Genomic DNA, 17,430 nt, shown 5'->3' with positions numbered 1-17,430 from the left:
TGGAAGAGTGTTATCGTTCTCAAAGATGGAATTCGGTTTATATGCTCCATGGAAAAGTCTCATATAGGGTGCAAGGATCTCATCTCTGTTCTGCTGACCTGTCAGAGTACCTTTGTCGAAACATGGCGGTTGGTGAATCCGTTTACCCTGATGCGTGCCGAGACCATCAGACCACCTCGATTGTTGTGGTCTTTTTCCATAATGTCCGAGAATCGATTCGTGGGTTCTCTCGAGATGGGAACACGTTCTGGGTAAGTGTCACTATTGAATCGTGGCTCATCACTAAACAGAACTTGCCCTCTATCGTCCTCTGTCCAAGACAGACGTTCTCTGCATCACGCTATACCAGGGGTCGGCAACCTTTTGAAATGAAAGAGCCAAAAGTTACAATCTTACAAAATTTCCCGATTTTAAAGAGCCACTGAAAATTTTTGATTTAATACTATAATATTTTTTTATGTATATATGTTTTTTAATTAAAAAAAAAACGGTTTGGAATACAGAATAATATTTATTCTTTATTTTCAAAATACGCTAATAATTTTTTTAAAATTTAGTTTTTATTTAATTTTTAATTTTTTTAACTTATTTCTTTCGGGGGGGATAAGAATATTTGGGTCATTAAAATTCGATGAAAATTGCAAATTTTCTTACTAATTCTTGTCAAATTTTCAACAGAAAACGCGATTTTTTTTTATTGAATGTGCAACGAAACACAATCTTATCAGACAGATTTTATAATAATTCTTTTTAATTTTTCATAGCAATTCCGTAATAATATTCATTTATATTATATCAGAATTTTTCAAAATTTTCCTTTTTTAAGAAATATGTACCGTCTATTCTTGTTATTGTTAAAAACAATTTTTAAGCACTTAATTATTAAACATTTAAATAAATTTTGCATTTTTTTTCAAGGCAAACGTTAAATCGACTTATGATGAAGTGCTAGAAACGATGGTCACGTACTTTTTCTATTTATTGTAATTTCTATTTCTATTTATTTTCTATTTATTATAAACATTTATAGAGCCTCGAGCTTTCCAACTCAAATAATTTAACATTTTTAAAAAAAATTAATTTAATAAAAGTCACTGAAAGTAACGATCTTCTATTATTTTAAATATATTTTATACGCAAAATTACAACATTAATGTATTTGATTGCTAAATTTAATAATATGCAGGTAATTCGGAGTGACCGCTCTTAATATGCATTTAAAGAAATTTTGTTTCAAGTGAACGCGAAAACGAACGGATAGAGGTCACACGTTAGAATTTTAACAATCGAAAACAAACAAATCACTGTTGAGGAAGGCGAGTGTACAAAGGCGATTAGCGATTTTTTACCAAATTAAATAACTTTATAAATTAAAAACTTCAACATTCACCTGGCAATTAAACAGGCCTGTTATTATTACTATTATTATAAAGATTATATCAATATATTGCATTAGATATTTTTTAAATTTATATGCTTGTTTTTTCCCTTTTAAATTTTAATTTACTACATCCGCTGAAGTAGATTTTTATCTTTATTTTTGACAAGGCTTATAAAAATTTATATTAAGGGTGGTCTTTTCATAACATCATGTTTTACATGATAATAACATGTGATACACATCAAAGGCTTTAAAAAATGTAGATGAAAATTAAATTAGTTAATTAAAATTAAATGAAATGAAAATTAATGAAAATTAAATTAAATTAAATTCATTAAACTGAAACATTAAACTGAAAAATTATCAGACATCAATTATGACTCGTGCATTTTTTTAAAACTCTTAATCTAAGTAGGATTCTTTCTGATGTATTTCAAATATTATATGCGTATTTATTTAATTTTAGTAATTTGATTTGCGAATAATTATTTTTAATGCTTATTTATTACTAAAATTTTATTTTTCATTTTCATTTAATAATTTTATTTATTTTTATTATTCATTTTATAATTTACATTGTTATTAATATAAGAGCTGTGACTAAAATCTTGAATGGGAATACAGAAATAGTTCTTTTTTTTCTGGGGGGGGGGGGATGAACTAGTTTTGGAAGCACAGATAAATTTTTTCACGCATTCTTGCCTTAAATTTGTAAAATGTTAAATTTTTTATCCGAATATTTCTTTATATAAAAATAATACTATATAAATAATAAATAAAACTTTTAAAAAAATTTAACTATGTATTCAAACACTGCAGCGTGATAAATCATAAATAAATAATTTTAAAATTTGATGATTTGTAAATAATGCTTTACCGAAGAATGTTTAAGTCTTTTTTTAAAATATTAAAAAAAAAAAAAAATACCCTTAAATCGCAAAATAATTTTTTTTTCTAGTTAAGGTAGTTAAAGTACAATTTTGTTAATTATTTATTTTGTTAATTGTCGTGCCTTTTAATACAAAACTGTGAATTGAGTTTTTACATAATTACAAAAATATTAAGTTTCTTTTTACTAATAATTAACTTAAACAAATGGAAAATTGTTAACTTAAATCTAAAATATAAATGAAAAACATTAAATACATACGAAATACATCAACATAGTAACAAAAAAGATGAAAAAAAAATTATTTAAAAAAAAAACTGCAGCTTTTCTATTTTTAAACACATTACATTTTTAATAAAATAAGCATTAGTATAGTTTTGTTCATAAAGAATTGCAGTTTGAACTTATTATGAAAACAACTGCTACGAACAAATATAGAATTTAATTTTTGAAATTTAAATTAAATAAGATCTGTGAAAAATAATCTCAACTGAAAAAATTAAATTTAAAAATAAATTACTATTTTAAACACAAAATTAAAAAGCTTAGTAAATAACTATTTAAAAAAAGGGAAAAGAATTCCTATATTTAGAATTCAAATGTGATTTATCTGTTTCCATCTCAAGCTCCTACTAAATGAATATAAATAACGCAAAAAAATTTTAATTGCTCTTTTTTCTTTCTTTTAATCATTTTACAGTGGAAAAGAGATTAAAAATTTTTTATCTACTTCATAAAAATCCATTTTTACCCATATATATTTTTAAAAAAAAATATTTTTTTTCTTTTTTGAAAAAAGTCTTATACCTAAATTTTGAAGCAATAATTGAGGAATTAATTTAATAAGAAAATAACATATTTAATGAAATTTAATTTTACCTTAATATTTAAACAATAAGACTGCAAATAGTAAATATTCATAAAAAATTTATACTTACATTCAATAATAATATTAATTTATAAGATATGCTTTGAGTAACTAAGTACTTGTAAACTGGTACTGGACAGTTAAAGACAGGTCAGTGAAGTAACTGGGGAGGTGAGTGAAAAGAAACTGGACAGTCATATAGAGAAAACCACAGCTGTATGTGCATTGAACCCTTTCTTAACGACATGGACAAAAATATTGTCTTTATTCTTAGAAAGAGCAAGAGAAAACGTGAGAAAAAGGCATTTCTAGATAAATACTTTTAAAGCACCCTGGATTTTTCAAGTTGACAGAAATTTCCGGGGTTTTGTCTGCTGTTTCACAAGATCAGAGTCGCAGGCATCATCCTTTTTTTGTGCCTTTTCTTGGTGTCGGTAACGGCATGCTCAAACAGACAACAGACTTGCCACTTTTCCGGGTGAATACTCGGAATCGAGTCGGAATGAGACACCCCTCTAACCGGGCTTAACGACAGGCCTGAGGGTAGCGGTTTGTAATTAACGATTATAAGAATAGAAAGCTCTTGAGAAATTAGGTACTTAAAAATATTTTTTCTTATTTTTAAGGGCTTTGGTAACAATTAATTAATTTTTTCGTATGGAACTGGAGAGCCGCAACTTTACATCAAAAGAGCCACCTGTGGCTCGCGAGCCACAGGTTGCCGACCACTGCGCTATACGGTCCTTTTTGTTGTTCATTGTCCAGGGGATGCAGACTATAGGACGTCAGGCATGTGTGCCACCTGTATTACGTCTCCTGGTGACTGTTATCTGTGAAATGGATATTCCTGTTACATTATACAGATTACGAGACAATTGTTTCGCTGTCGCTGACCTATCCCTTTTGGCTAGAAGTCTCAAATAACGGCGTTGTTGTCCTTTTGCGGCTTTGACCAGTTCCAGACAACTGTTCCTGTCTCTGTAAACTGTTTCCTCACCTCAATTTTTTTAAAAAAACATTCTTCCCTTTCATTGTTTTCGTAAGTGTAATTAATATTTCAAAAAATAATTCAAAATTTTAACAGCAGTATATTAAATATTATATTTTCCCATTATTTTTTTTCCTCCAAAGCCCACCCGATTGACACTCGTCTGTCAGGCATAAATATGGCAGTTTTGTAAGCCACTCTTTCAGTTGCACCATATTACCAACGTTGCTCCGCAGTAAAACGGATAGTACAGAGAATGAAAGAACATCCGTTCCTTGTCCGGAATTCGAACCCAGTACCTTTCTGATGTAAGGTCATCTCCCTGACCACTACACAGGCCCGTCGGCAGATCCCCCCATTTAAGTATAGTACTCATTCTATACGCGTACGTTTCAAGGACCCTTTTGTTGTCCAGTTAGCTATGTCTTTATTTGTTTCGAATTATTTTGATGCTGTTGTTAGAAATCACATTTTGTTATCTCTTTGTAACACTTTGATAATCTATCTGTTGTGATAATTTTATCTTTGAACTAGCAAAAAAAAGGTATCTTTTATTGAGCGTTGCTATTGTTTTTCGTTGTCTGCATAATCAGTTTATTTTCACCTCTATTAAGCTACTGATTGGCTTCCATTGATTTTTAAATTTGTCCTTTGTGCTATTTATAACATTGCATTGTCCACATAATTGTACTGTTCAGATATTCTATAATTATGAATGCACGCCAACGCTCTCAGAGCATTTTATTATTTTTATTTTATAACCGTCGTTGAACAACCGAATAATTTTTTAGGTTTGCGACTACTTATGTTTAACTCCGTATCCTTATAATTTTGAACCCAATCCGGAAGACAAGGGAACTCCTGGATCAATTATTGGGATAAATTTGCCAACGTGGAGGTCTTACTCGCAGTGCATTTTATATCAGCTACAAAGGTCTCAGTGATCTCGCGTCAAATGCCCCACAAATCATAGAGGGAACGCGAAAAAAATGTCGTGACCAGCCCCCTTTAAAGGAAAAAAAAAATAATAATACAAATAAAATATCAGACCAGCAGATTTGAGCTAGTCAAATGAAACCAAACTTTAAAAGAGAAAAAAAAAATGTCTGTAATAATTACATTAGGTGAAAATGAATGTAATAGTGAGTATCAAATTACATTGCAGCTTTTCCTTGATGCAAATATTTGACCAATTCTCATTAAAAACCTTGATTTCAAATATAACTCTTTTCTTGTTGGCTTATCTCCCCCCCCACTTTACTTTAGTTTTTTTTAACAGCTTTTAAAATGCAAATTTTTTTTTTTGAATTTTGTAATTTTGAAAATTTCAAGTGTTTAAAATGATTTATATTATTTTAAATTGAGACCCGCTTTTAGGAAAAAAGGACAGGATTTAAAATCATGTTTCCTTAGGATCTGTAGTTTCCAAAGTTAAGTGAAATCACTGGGTCGTTTTAAAAGAAATTTGGATTCTTTTAAGGACTCTTAACAAATTGTTTTACCGTTAATTCCCCCAAAATGTTTTATCATAAAAATAGAACCTTCGCAATATTTTTCCTTTGAAAAACGGACGTCTTTATGCATAATGCATATGCGTCTTATGACGTCTTTAATGCATAATTTTAAAGCTACAACTTCTTAAAAGACATAGTATTTGTGTTATTTCACAAAAACAGGACCTTGCTAGCATTAACCTTATTTTGTAAATTCAAAAACGTTTTGAATAGATTTCTCACAAATTATCAAAAAAGCGACATTATACAAAAAATCTGGACAGACCAGTGGTTTTTGTGTTTTTTAATTGGGTCCTCTTTTCACAATTTTACAAAAATGATGATAATGGAATTTTTGGGTTTGCCACTAATGTTCAACTCCGTATCCTTGTAATTTTGAACCCAATGCAGAAGAAAAGGGAACTCTTGGATCAAGTATTAGGGAAATTTGCCTTCGTGGAGGACTTTTTAATCGAAGTAACCTGCATTTGCTTTACATGGAAAGGAAAACCACCAATACCTCCAACGGTTAAACTGATGGCAAGGGGACTCTAACCCATGATCCGTCAACCACTGAGAATATTTTACATCAGCAATGTGATCGGTCTGAGCTGGGTGCAACCCGCCATCGCTGGGATTTGTACCCGGTTCACCTCATTGGAAAACGAACGCTCTAACCCCTGAGCCACCAGGGCTCACCCCTAAACACATTTCAAACCTTCTGGGTTTCAGAGCACAATAAATTATCTTTTTTTTTAATGTCCTTACGTACTTTTATATTATTATTATTCATTTAACCACGTTTAATTTTTTATGCGCTATGCAGCCATTTGTGGTCCGTCCTTAGCCATTGTCCAGCAGTGTATTATAGTTGAATTCAAGAGGTTTACGGGTTTACGTATACAGTTTTATTTGGCGCGAGAGCGTTTTCCGAAATGGTAGTAAGATAACATTTCATTAAAAAATTTCGCCTGACGCATTAAATTAATGTTTCAATGGCCAAATTATGAATTTTAAATCGTATTTATTAAAACTAGAATAAATTTTTCTTCCACCTAAAACGTAAAAATAAAATAATCTTTATGATGGTTGGGAAAAAAATGAAGAGTAATGTTGGAGAATTATTTTAATATATTTTAGAGTTCGAAGCTGTATCAAATAGTTGGCGGGATGTTAGTAAAAATAACTCCGGCTGTTTTCAAGGATGGGATGGCGGAATTAGTTCTCCTTGGCACTCTTTCTTTTCGAAATTCTCTCACTTTTTTCTGTTTTGAGTTAATCCGCGTTCGTTGCAAAGAAAAGGTGGTTTCTTTACACGGAGAATCCTTATTACAAGATTTTGCTTGTAGGGATCGTTCCAGATTTTTTTTATCAAAGGTTCCGTCTGCTCATGGTACAATGACCGCCTCTAATAAAATCACAAATCTACAAGTACGGAATCATTACAATTTTGAAACATGATGAAATCATCTTTTTATAAATCATCATCACCGTTTTGTAAATTTAAATTTACGTAGTATGTATTAAATTTATGTCAATATGCTGATCTTGTTGATAATCTTGATCTTGTTGACAAAATTGATTCTACCCCTTACGAAGAAAAATATTTAAGTTACGGGTATGAATTACGCAATGAATTTATTAACATTTTGTTAACATTTATTTATTAACATTTTGTATGAATTACGCAATGAATTATGAATTTACGACTACTAATGTTCAGCGCCGTAGCCTTGTAATTGTGAACCCAATTCAGAAGATAAGGGAACTCCTGGATAAAGTATTGGGAGACATTTTGCCTTCGTAGAGGACTTTTGGATGTAACTAACTCTTATTTGCGTTACATGGAGAGGAAAACCACGAAAACCTTCCAAGGTTAGTCTGAAGGCAAGGGGACTCTAACCCATGGTCCGTCTACCACTGAGGATATTTTACGTCAGCACTGTGGTCGGTGCCAGCCGAATGCGGAATTTTTATCGACCAGCCATCGCTGGGATTCGAACCCGGTTTACCTCATTGGGGGGCATCCCCTGAGCCATCAAGGCTCGATTACACTTCTTGGGAAATTTAAGGGTGAGAGTTGAAACATAATGTAAAGGAATCCAAATAAAACATGTTTATGAATTGGGAAAAGTTACAGAATGCCTATGATCATTCACTGTTCGTTCCCGTAACAAATCATATCTCTGGGGGTACTGATCCAGGAGTTTTCTTGTGTTCTGGATGGGGTTCAATATTACAAGGCTACGGAGTTCAACATTAGTAGTCGTAAACCCATAATTGGGTCGGCTGTTCAACGACGATAATAAAATAAAAATAAAAAAATGAAACGGATTTTCAATTTCAAAACGTTTATAATTATTTAACTCTAATACTCAAACTTTTTGTTGCCAAGTATTAATAACAATTTTGACATATTTTTTAATCACAAATTTTTAATTTTCTGATTACTTATTACTATCCTTGAAGTGAAAATATCATAAAACTTACAAAAATAAGCCACATTTTTATTGAAGAGATGTTTGACACCAACAGCGGCTAGATGCATTAAACGTAAAACTCACAATTAGTCTTAAATCCTGGATATAAGCCAGCAAAAAATATTTCGTCTTGACATAAAGAGTTAAGCAAAACTGATTGGGATTCAAATTTCATTTTAATTACCGATTTTAATTGACAATTAATCTATCATATGAATGTAGTGAGTGATTTTAATTTTTTAATGTGAAATACTGATTTGCTTGGTTATCCTGTCTTTTAGTATTTTAACTGCGCCATTAAGCTAAATTATATTTTTTAAGTTTATTTTTTGCTTTAAAATGTAATCTTTAGTGTTTTACATCCATGTATTCTTTTATCTCATACAATTAAAATTCATTCGTTCGCATGATTAATAAGATCTAAGTTTGATTGTTAACAAAATTGCCGATTTTGTTTGTTTTCTTATCCATGAAATGCCCGATCGAGATAATTAGGAAATTTTTTTCAAACCTTACATCGCTCTCCTGACCGAACTATTGTGACCACATTTCCCAGATTACCTTCAGTATTTTGGGGATTAGAAATCCGAATCAGACATAAAAAAGGTATGTTTATTTAGAAAAAGTTCGTTTCTGTGTTTAATTTCGTAACTTAAAATATCGTCTTCATTAATTAATGAGCATATTTGAAATCACTTCCTCGAATCATTAAGTCCTAGAGCATAACGATCCGATCAAAAGTTATCGGAGTACGTTGGTCACCGTACATACATATTACGTAGATCATGATCAAGGAGATCATGAAACTAACAATGACATACGGCAGCGGCTTCAGGCATTTAATCAATAACTGATAATCTGCTACTAGAGTAGTAGTATTTTTAATGGGAAATTCAATTTTTTTTTTTTAAGTTAAACTATTTTGGCTTCAACAAAATATTTTATGAAGAACAAAATAGTACATATTTTCATACTTACTTACTTATCCTCTACATGCCTTTGGGCACTTAAGGCCTCTAGCATATCCCTCCAACGCCTCATATCTCTAGCAATAGATTTTGCTTCCTCCCAGCCAGATATTCTACATTCTTTTAATTCACCCAAAAACATGAGCTGGATGCTAAGTCTGGGTGTTCCTCTTGTTCTTTTACCACCAGGGGCCCATGTAAGCGCAAGAGATGTAATTTTTTCTTTGGGCATTCTAAGGATATGTCGGAGCCAGCTCCATCTTCGTTTTTTAATTTCATCTTCGATTGTTTTTATTTTAGCTTTCTTTAATAGATTTTGACTTGATACTTTGTAAGGCCAGAAAATTTTAAAAATAAATACATATTTTCATACATGTATAATAATGAAGTTTTAGATCATTAAAATTTAAGTATTTTTTATTTGCATTTAGGATTATTTTGTTGGAATTTTTACAAAATAACTACTTTTGCATGCAATGAAATAAGATTTAAATATGAATTTAAATTTTTATCAATTCAATAAATAGTGTTTCAAATTTTTTTTTTTTTTTAGTAGAATTTTTTATAACTCTTTAGAGATTGATAACAATGTTGGGGGCAATTCATCAAATAATCGAGGGATTTTTCGGGGGCAATTAATCGAGGAATTAGCCCTAGACATCTACGTACCTCTGTACACATTATGCATGCAAATCTCTGTACACAGATATTGTATATTATTTTGAACACCGTTGATATTTTTATACTACAGTAAGAGCTCGCCATAAAGAATACTGCATACCATGAGAGGACCGTAAGTTTCCTAATCTTCGTCAAAGTACAAATATTATGTCCCGCAGTGGACTGATTGTAAAGACACGATTCCCAATTGAACACCGAAGTCAAGCATCATTGGCAGCGGTCAGTAAGCGGGTGGGTCACCACTTTGATCAGCCTGCGTAGGGACCGAAGGTGCGCGGTCCTCTTTAAACTGTTCTACCATAAAACGCTCAACTTCGCTCGCAGGTTGTCGGGCTACCAAAGCAGAGGAGCCATCTTCTCTGCAGAGGATCAAAATTGCAATGGCATGCCTTCGGATCATCCTCAGGGATGTTTCCCTCACCGTCACAAAATCTCTAATGCTAATCTCTAAGTTGATAAAGTACTTACCTATCCAAATATTAAAGATTGAAAAACTGTATGTCTGTAACAAGCTTAGCCTTCCGCTATTGCGACATTTTTTTAGAAGAAATGACATTTTTCTACTGTTTAAATGAACAATATTATACGAAAGAGAATAAATTGAAGGCACTTTTTATTCATTTTCGGTATCAATACAGATAAGTTAATAACGAACATAGTTTCTCCTTTTTGTTAATAAAGTGATGTGTGTGCGACCACCGGCCGAGTTATCTTTCTCCTCATCGAAAGAAAAATTAACAGCTATTTTTAAGAATTCCGCAGCACACTTCGAAAGAATGAACCTTTTGTTGACATCTATCTACATTGCTCCCTTATTTCCTTAATAGACACTTTACAATAGAAATCGATATTCAATATTATCGATGACGTCAAAAGTTTTTTTTTTTTGCCTTCAATCTTTTCCCACTTGGACGCCATACCGCGGAAGAAAATTTTCTTCGCAAATTCTCTTTCTCCTTCATTACTTATTCAATATTTAAAAGAAAGAAAAAGTAAGTTCAGGCAAACCTAGAGTAAGTCATAATGTTTCAATTGCTGAAAAAAATACTTCTAATAATTTGTTTGCAATTTTAATATTTTGAAGTGAACTTCTCCGCTGCATAATACAAAATTATCATCTCATCGTTTACTTTTATTTGTATATTTTAAATTTTTCTTTTCAGTATTTGAAACTTCATGACTTAACTCTAGGTTTGTCTCAACTCACTTTTTCTTTCTTTTAAATTTTAAATTACTACAAAAGGAGAAAGAGAATTTGTTAAATTTCAAATTAGTACAAAAGGAGAAAGAGAATTTGTCAGGAGAATTTTCTTCCGCGGTATGGGGTCCTCTTGAGATCCGTACTTTGAATCACATAGTTCTTCGAAAGTAAAAAGGGTGAATGTGTCTTTTTAATTTAGTTGTTTTAACATTAAATATGGGCATTTGTTTGTAACGACAATTTGTATTGTGAACTGTATTTTTGATTATTTCTTTTCTTTTGCTCAGTGAGAAGAGTGGGAGTGTTCTGTCTGAGGAACTGAATGCGGCTGAAAAGCGTGTCGATCTCATCAAGGAAAGTTGCTACGCCACTGGAAAGAAACTGTCGGCATGCATCAACAGGTTGGCCGAAACCACCGACAAGCGAAGCAATGCTGTGGTACACGTCTCTATTTATTTTATTTATTCTTATATATATGCAGTCGAATCCCGTTTTAGCGAGTTCCTAGGGACCGAAGCAATCGCTACGCTGTAACGAAAATTCGTAATACCGATATTACGAATTTCTACATTAACCAAAATTGTTTAGTTACATTGGAATTTTTCGCATAAAACAATAATGAATATTGCATTTAATGACAGTTTTGATCTACACTCTATAACAAAAAAAAATCAACGCAGAAAGAAAGCACTAAGACGAGCAAAATCGACGCTCGATCAGGCTGGAATGATGCCGACTGGGGACGTATAGTCTTTAGCGACGAATCCCGCTTCCAACTGTGTCCTGACGATCATCGAAGACGTGTTTGGAGACGCACTGGGCAGAGGGGGGATCCTCCTGCCTTCACTATTGCACACCACACCGGCCCTCAACGAGGCATTATGGTCTGGGGTGCCATTTCCTTTGACAGCCGGACCCCTTTGGTCGTCATTAGAGGTACACTTACAGCACAGATACCGCAAGAGACCATCCGGGAACTTTATCGGTCTATGCTACGCCGTGTGGCTGCTTGTATCCAGGCTAGAGGCGGGTCAACACCTTATTGAACTTGATGCTGTAACTCTGCAATAAATTATTCAATTGTTCTGAAATTTTAATAATTTACTATTCTGTACATTGTCTTCCTATCCACCAATTTTCGTTTCAATCGGACAACTCCTTCTTGGTACGTCGATTTTTTTTTTATTATAGAGTGTATTTGTACTCTACCTGTAGAAAATATCAATTCAATATTTTGAAAGCTCTCAAAAACAATTTTAAATAAAAATGCACAGTGGATTTATTATCACTCACTTATCAGAAATTACGTAATCCGTATTTTTTTTTCTGCGCAAATGATTTAGAACCAGTAGAAATTACAAACTCCTCCAAAATTCTGCACATTTTCAAACTGAACTTAACTGGAAATCACTCTTTTGGAAAGCCACGTGTATTTTTACTTCTTCAAACATGAATAGGTTGAGGTTTAGTCTTTTCAGGTCCCTTCCGCGTCTTTTTTTGACATGTCTTTTTCACATCTGAAACTTTTTAATTTGAAGATGCGCAAAAATATTTGAATTCTGAGACCATTGTGTACTTTTGAAGAACGGAAAAGTGTCTTGATCATGAGAGAAAATGAGAATTGTTGCTTATTTCCACCTTCCTTAAATATTACGATTACCAATTTCGTAATATCGGTATTTTTAATTCATTGTTTCCATGGAGATTCATTTGGGGATTTTTTTTTTTATAACCGTCGTTGAACAGCCGACCCAATTTTTGGGTTTACGATTACAAATATTCAACTCCATAGCCTTGTCATTTTGAACCCAATCCAGAAGACAAGGAAACTCCTGGATCGAGTATTGGGAGAAATTTGCCTTCGTGGAGGACCTTCTGATAGAACTAACCCGCATTTGCGTTACATGAAGTGGAAGACCACGAGAACCTCCCACGGTTAGCCTGACGGCAAGGAGATTCTAACTCATGATCCGTTTACCACTGAGGATATTTCAAGTCAGCATTGTGGTCGGTGCAAGCCGGATACGGAATTCGTATCGACTGGGTTCTCCTCATCCCCTGAGCATCACAGCTCTCATTTGGGGATTTGAAAAATATTCGTTGCATCGAACAATTTCGCTGAAATGGGATTTGACTGTATATATATATATATATATATATATATATATATATATATATATATATATATATATATATATATATATATATATATATATATATATATATATATATATATATATATATATGAACAGGTGAGCCAGAGGACAGAGAATTTTATGACTCTGCAAATATTAAGGAAATGTCAGAGGATTTATTTAAAGTAACCGAAAAGTCAGAGAAAGTACGAATAATTTGAGTTTGTCCAATATTTGTTTTTTTCAACAGCAAATATTAGGGTTTTGTTTAAAAGAATAAGACACCCTGACGAAATGCATTTTTATGGACAGGAATTGAATTTTGAAACAACTAATTCTGGTAGGGGAGTGTCGGGTACCCCCGCCCACTGTCAATTTCATATGTATAGAATATTTTTTCAAGTCAATGGGCCATCGGACATTAATTGTTATATTAAAAAAATATTATTTTCAAAGTTTCAAGTATTTATGCAGCTGGTAACATGGTAAGCAATAGTTTTGAAAATATGTTGAATACAGTAGTCATGAAATTAAGAAAAATCGGTTGAATTTTGTGATAAAAATGATAAATGAGGTTTATCTATTGCCAATACATTGGTCATTTTCTTGAAAAAACAGTCAAAAAACATAATTTTTGTAACTGGGCGGGGCTACCCGACACATTTTGAAAAGAGCTGAAAAACATGTTTTTTTAAATTTCTATTTTTTTAAGTTCAACTATTCTTTTTTGGCTTATTCTTTTTGCATTATTTAATTAGATGATAAAACAATAGAAACATTCAAAAATATTGATTATTACTCAATATTATACAGAAATATAAGCAATACTCCTTAAGTGGGCGGGGTAACCCGACTATCCCCTACTTCAGGAACCAACACTAGATTGTGGTTTACACAGGTCGCTGATAATACTCTGAGGTTATCGCGATCGACGAAAATAACTGTCGTATAGGATGGTATTATCGATAACAGGAATATGAATCATTAAATGCAATATTTTGATACTTTATGTATCAAAAAAAATTATCGCTAATAGTAACGATTGAATAAGATTTTACTTTAAGTGCCGGTAAATATTATTGGAGTAATGAAAATATTGACCAAAGTAAAAAATCAATATATATATATGTATATATAATGTGTGTATACTCATTGGGAATTTTAACTAGTTTTTTATCTTTTAATACTTGACTCAAGAACTCCATATTAGTTTTTTTGTTCTTTAAAAAACAAGTTCCTTAAACAAAACTTGCGTCTTTTTATATTTTTTATATCAATTCGTAAAAATTATAATTTATTAGGGGGCTATGCCCCTTGTTCGCTGGTGCTCACCAACCCGATGATTGCTTTGCAATAATTGCTGTTTCTTGGCATGAAACAGTTGAAATTAATCAACTAAAAACTGCATTAAAAAGAACATATTTCCTGCCACTTTCCATGTCCAAATACCCCCCCCCCTTTATGATACTATTAAGATATGTTAGTGAATATAAATCGTTTTTCTAAGTAATCATGTTTAGAAATAACAATCCTCTTAAGCTCTTTAATTTAGAAAACAAACAAAAGCAAAAACGTGATAATGAAAATAAAGGTAAATATATTTAAATTAGGGATGCAAAAATATTTATAGGAAAACAATACCTTTGTGACTTATATTAATCTTATGCTAATGACAACCAAACCAATATGAAAATTAATGTGGGTAAATTGGATCATACCATGTGATTTTCTGACCAATAAAAATGCACCGGGAACAATGGAAAACTGCGACACCAACATTATATATTTTACATATAGTAAGATATTTTAATGACAAAATTTGGAATCGAAATTTTTGTTGCTTTGTGTTAATCGTTTTTTAACTTTGCAGCAACATCTGTTGACTTTTTTTTTTTTAAAACTAATTTTGAAACTTGTTGCCATTAAATTTTCTGTTTTCCTATGTTGAACACAAGAAGTTGCGCATTTATATGATTTTTCAAATTGTCAGTAGTTTTTTAGGCACCTACTATAAAAATTAGATTTAATGTGTTTATTTTCCGAAAATTTGAATGTGATATTTTGGTTATGCTTTTATATAGAGAACAACTATTTTTATCCCTTTAAACTCATTTCACCCCTTCTTAAACTCATTTCAGGGTAGTACAATGTTTTTTCTCTCGGAACAACCACTCTTTAGATTAATAGAATTGAGCTGTAATCTTTAGTTGGTCATTCAACAAATAATTTACTAATGAAGATGTATTTATTTTCAGAAGAAAACTCCAGAAGCTGCTCTGGCTCAATGCATGGAAGAATGGGGACTGTCTCTCGGAGAAAGTTCCATTCTTGGGTTTGTTTATTTTATTCATTGTAGTTTGAACCACATTATGCCCAGTGGCATGAAATAGCTTGAGACTTCCAACTATAGTTTGTCTAAACTAAGAACTCACCTAGCCATTCGTGTGAACCCGTGGTGGTGACTATGGTAACGGGGTATAACTATTTCAAGTAGGGATGTGGCGTCACTGCCAGGGGTCTGTTTAGAAGAAATTTTCTGTCCGTTAACGGACCCTTCACAAAATATCTTTTTATAAAAACGGACCCTTCACAAAATGATTTTTCTTTTAATCGGACCCTTCACAAATTTGTTTATCTTCATTATTATTTTGTTAATCGAATAAACCCTTTCCAGGGCAGAAAACAAGAAAGATGGATGTAAACGAATTAAGTTCTGTCTTCGGCAGACGATTCTTCCCGAAATGAATATTTGGCGTTCAGCAGTATAGACTAAATACCAAATATTTGCATGTTGCATCGCTAATTTAGTAGCTGCAATTGTTGTTTATTTTTTAAAATTTAATTTTTTTAATTATAATTTTACAGTGTTGAGCATAATCTTGTATGCCTTTACAATTTAAAAAATCCTTGAAAAAGTTTTTTTTTTTGCAATAACGGACCCTATTTGCACAAATTCATAAAAGCGGACCCTGGATGAAAGAATGTGAGTAATTTTTTCACAATTTCACGAAAAACGGACCTTTCACAAAATGTCTGGACAGACCCCTGACTGCTTTGGACAGCTTTTAGCTCCGGTCGGCGAGAGAAAAGAAATATTATTTTTTTGGTCTATTGTGTTAGCTGTAGAGTGAGGAGAATCTACTTTCCCTGAAATGCGCTATTCTTGTTCCCATGGCAGCAGACGGTCTCAGACTTTGTGGCAGGGGAAGTTCTTACCATAAACAAAGTATAAAAGGGGTATCCTGTCTACAATTAGGGACATTAAAACGTAAAATTTATTATTGTCACATTATAAGCTCCGAACAAACATCACTGGCAGAACTGTACCTATGTGATCGCTATTAAAAGTTGCCCCTTTTCAGAGTTATAAACAAATAAATTTTTCAGAAAGTTAACAAAAAAACATCACAAGCAGCATACAACAAACAAAATGTGGAAAAAATTCATTATTACAAACAAGACGATTTAACTGTCCAAAAAAAAAAAACATAAGTTAATTCTAGTTGTAATTTTTCCCCAGATAACTAACAATGTCAATAGTTTTATACGTAAAGCAATTTTTCATCATCATTATTAAATGCAGAAGTGTGAAAATTTTCTAGCATACCAAGATAAGTTTTCATTTCTAGAGCTCTTTTCAGTAACTTCTGCTTAGTTTCTTGCACTGTCATGTGTTGTCTTCGATTACTTCTACCATTGTTCCATACATAGAAAAACTGCTAAATTTTCATTAACTTTAATTATTTTTAAGAAATTAAATACTCAATAATTAAAGGCATTTAAGAAAATGTCTTTTGTCGAATGTATGTTTTTTTGAATATTTTTTGTCTTAGATTTAAGCAGATTTTTTTTTTATCTATCTGGTAAATATACTTTTGGTTTCTATTTTGTAGATAAAAGACATTTCATTCAAACAACTAAATTTTTGTTTAAAACAAAATTTTAAAATTTAGATTTTAGCCTAAATTTTATTGTTTTAATTTTCTTTAACTTAAGATAATGGAAATATAACCATTTTGTTTATTTAATTATATTATTTATATAATAAAATTTAACTTATGGTAAAATGATATTGCTAGATTAATATTTTCCTAGCACATAAAAAAAAACGCTATGGATCATTGTAAATAATTATGGTTAGACATATATGTTGTTATGACATATATATGGTTAAATATATCGATCAATGTACAATAATTATATAATATTTAAATAAAAGCAGTTTTTTTAATTGCCTGTTAAAAATACTATTTTGTGGCAATTTTAGTCAATAAAGACGAAGAAAGAATTCTTAAATATCAGTTACAGTGAGAGAAAAAAAAATTCCTTTATTTTATTTTTTAAAA

At 31.7% G+C, this 17,430-nt stretch overlaps 1 protein-coding gene across 2 annotated transcripts in view; it reads left to right on the top strand.

Moving 5' to 3' along the window:
• Positions 1–17,430, top strand: part of LOC107454229 (rho GTPase-activating protein 44) — a 73,096-nt gene that overhangs the window by 24,003 nt on the left and 31,663 nt on the right. For both annotated transcript variants that reach the window (XM_016071341.5, XM_016071340.5), the window contains exons 2-3: positions 11,237–11,387; positions 15,340–15,416. In XM_016071341.5, the coding sequence (XP_015926827.1) occupies positions 11,237–11,387; positions 15,340–15,416 (228 nt within the window). The remainder of the gene's footprint in view (positions 1–11,236; positions 11,388–15,339; positions 15,417–17,430) is intronic.

The sequence above is a fragment of the Parasteatoda tepidariorum genome, chromosome 4 (genome assembly GCF_982258835.1).
Source record: "Parasteatoda tepidariorum strain Cologne lab strain chromosome 4, Ptep-v5.0, whole genome shotgun sequence".
Lineage (NCBI taxonomy): Eukaryota > Metazoa > Arthropoda > Arachnida > Araneae > Theridiidae > Parasteatoda > Parasteatoda tepidariorum.
The sequence above is the reverse complement of the archived record's forward strand: the minus strand, read 5'-3'. Positions and strand labels throughout refer to the sequence as shown.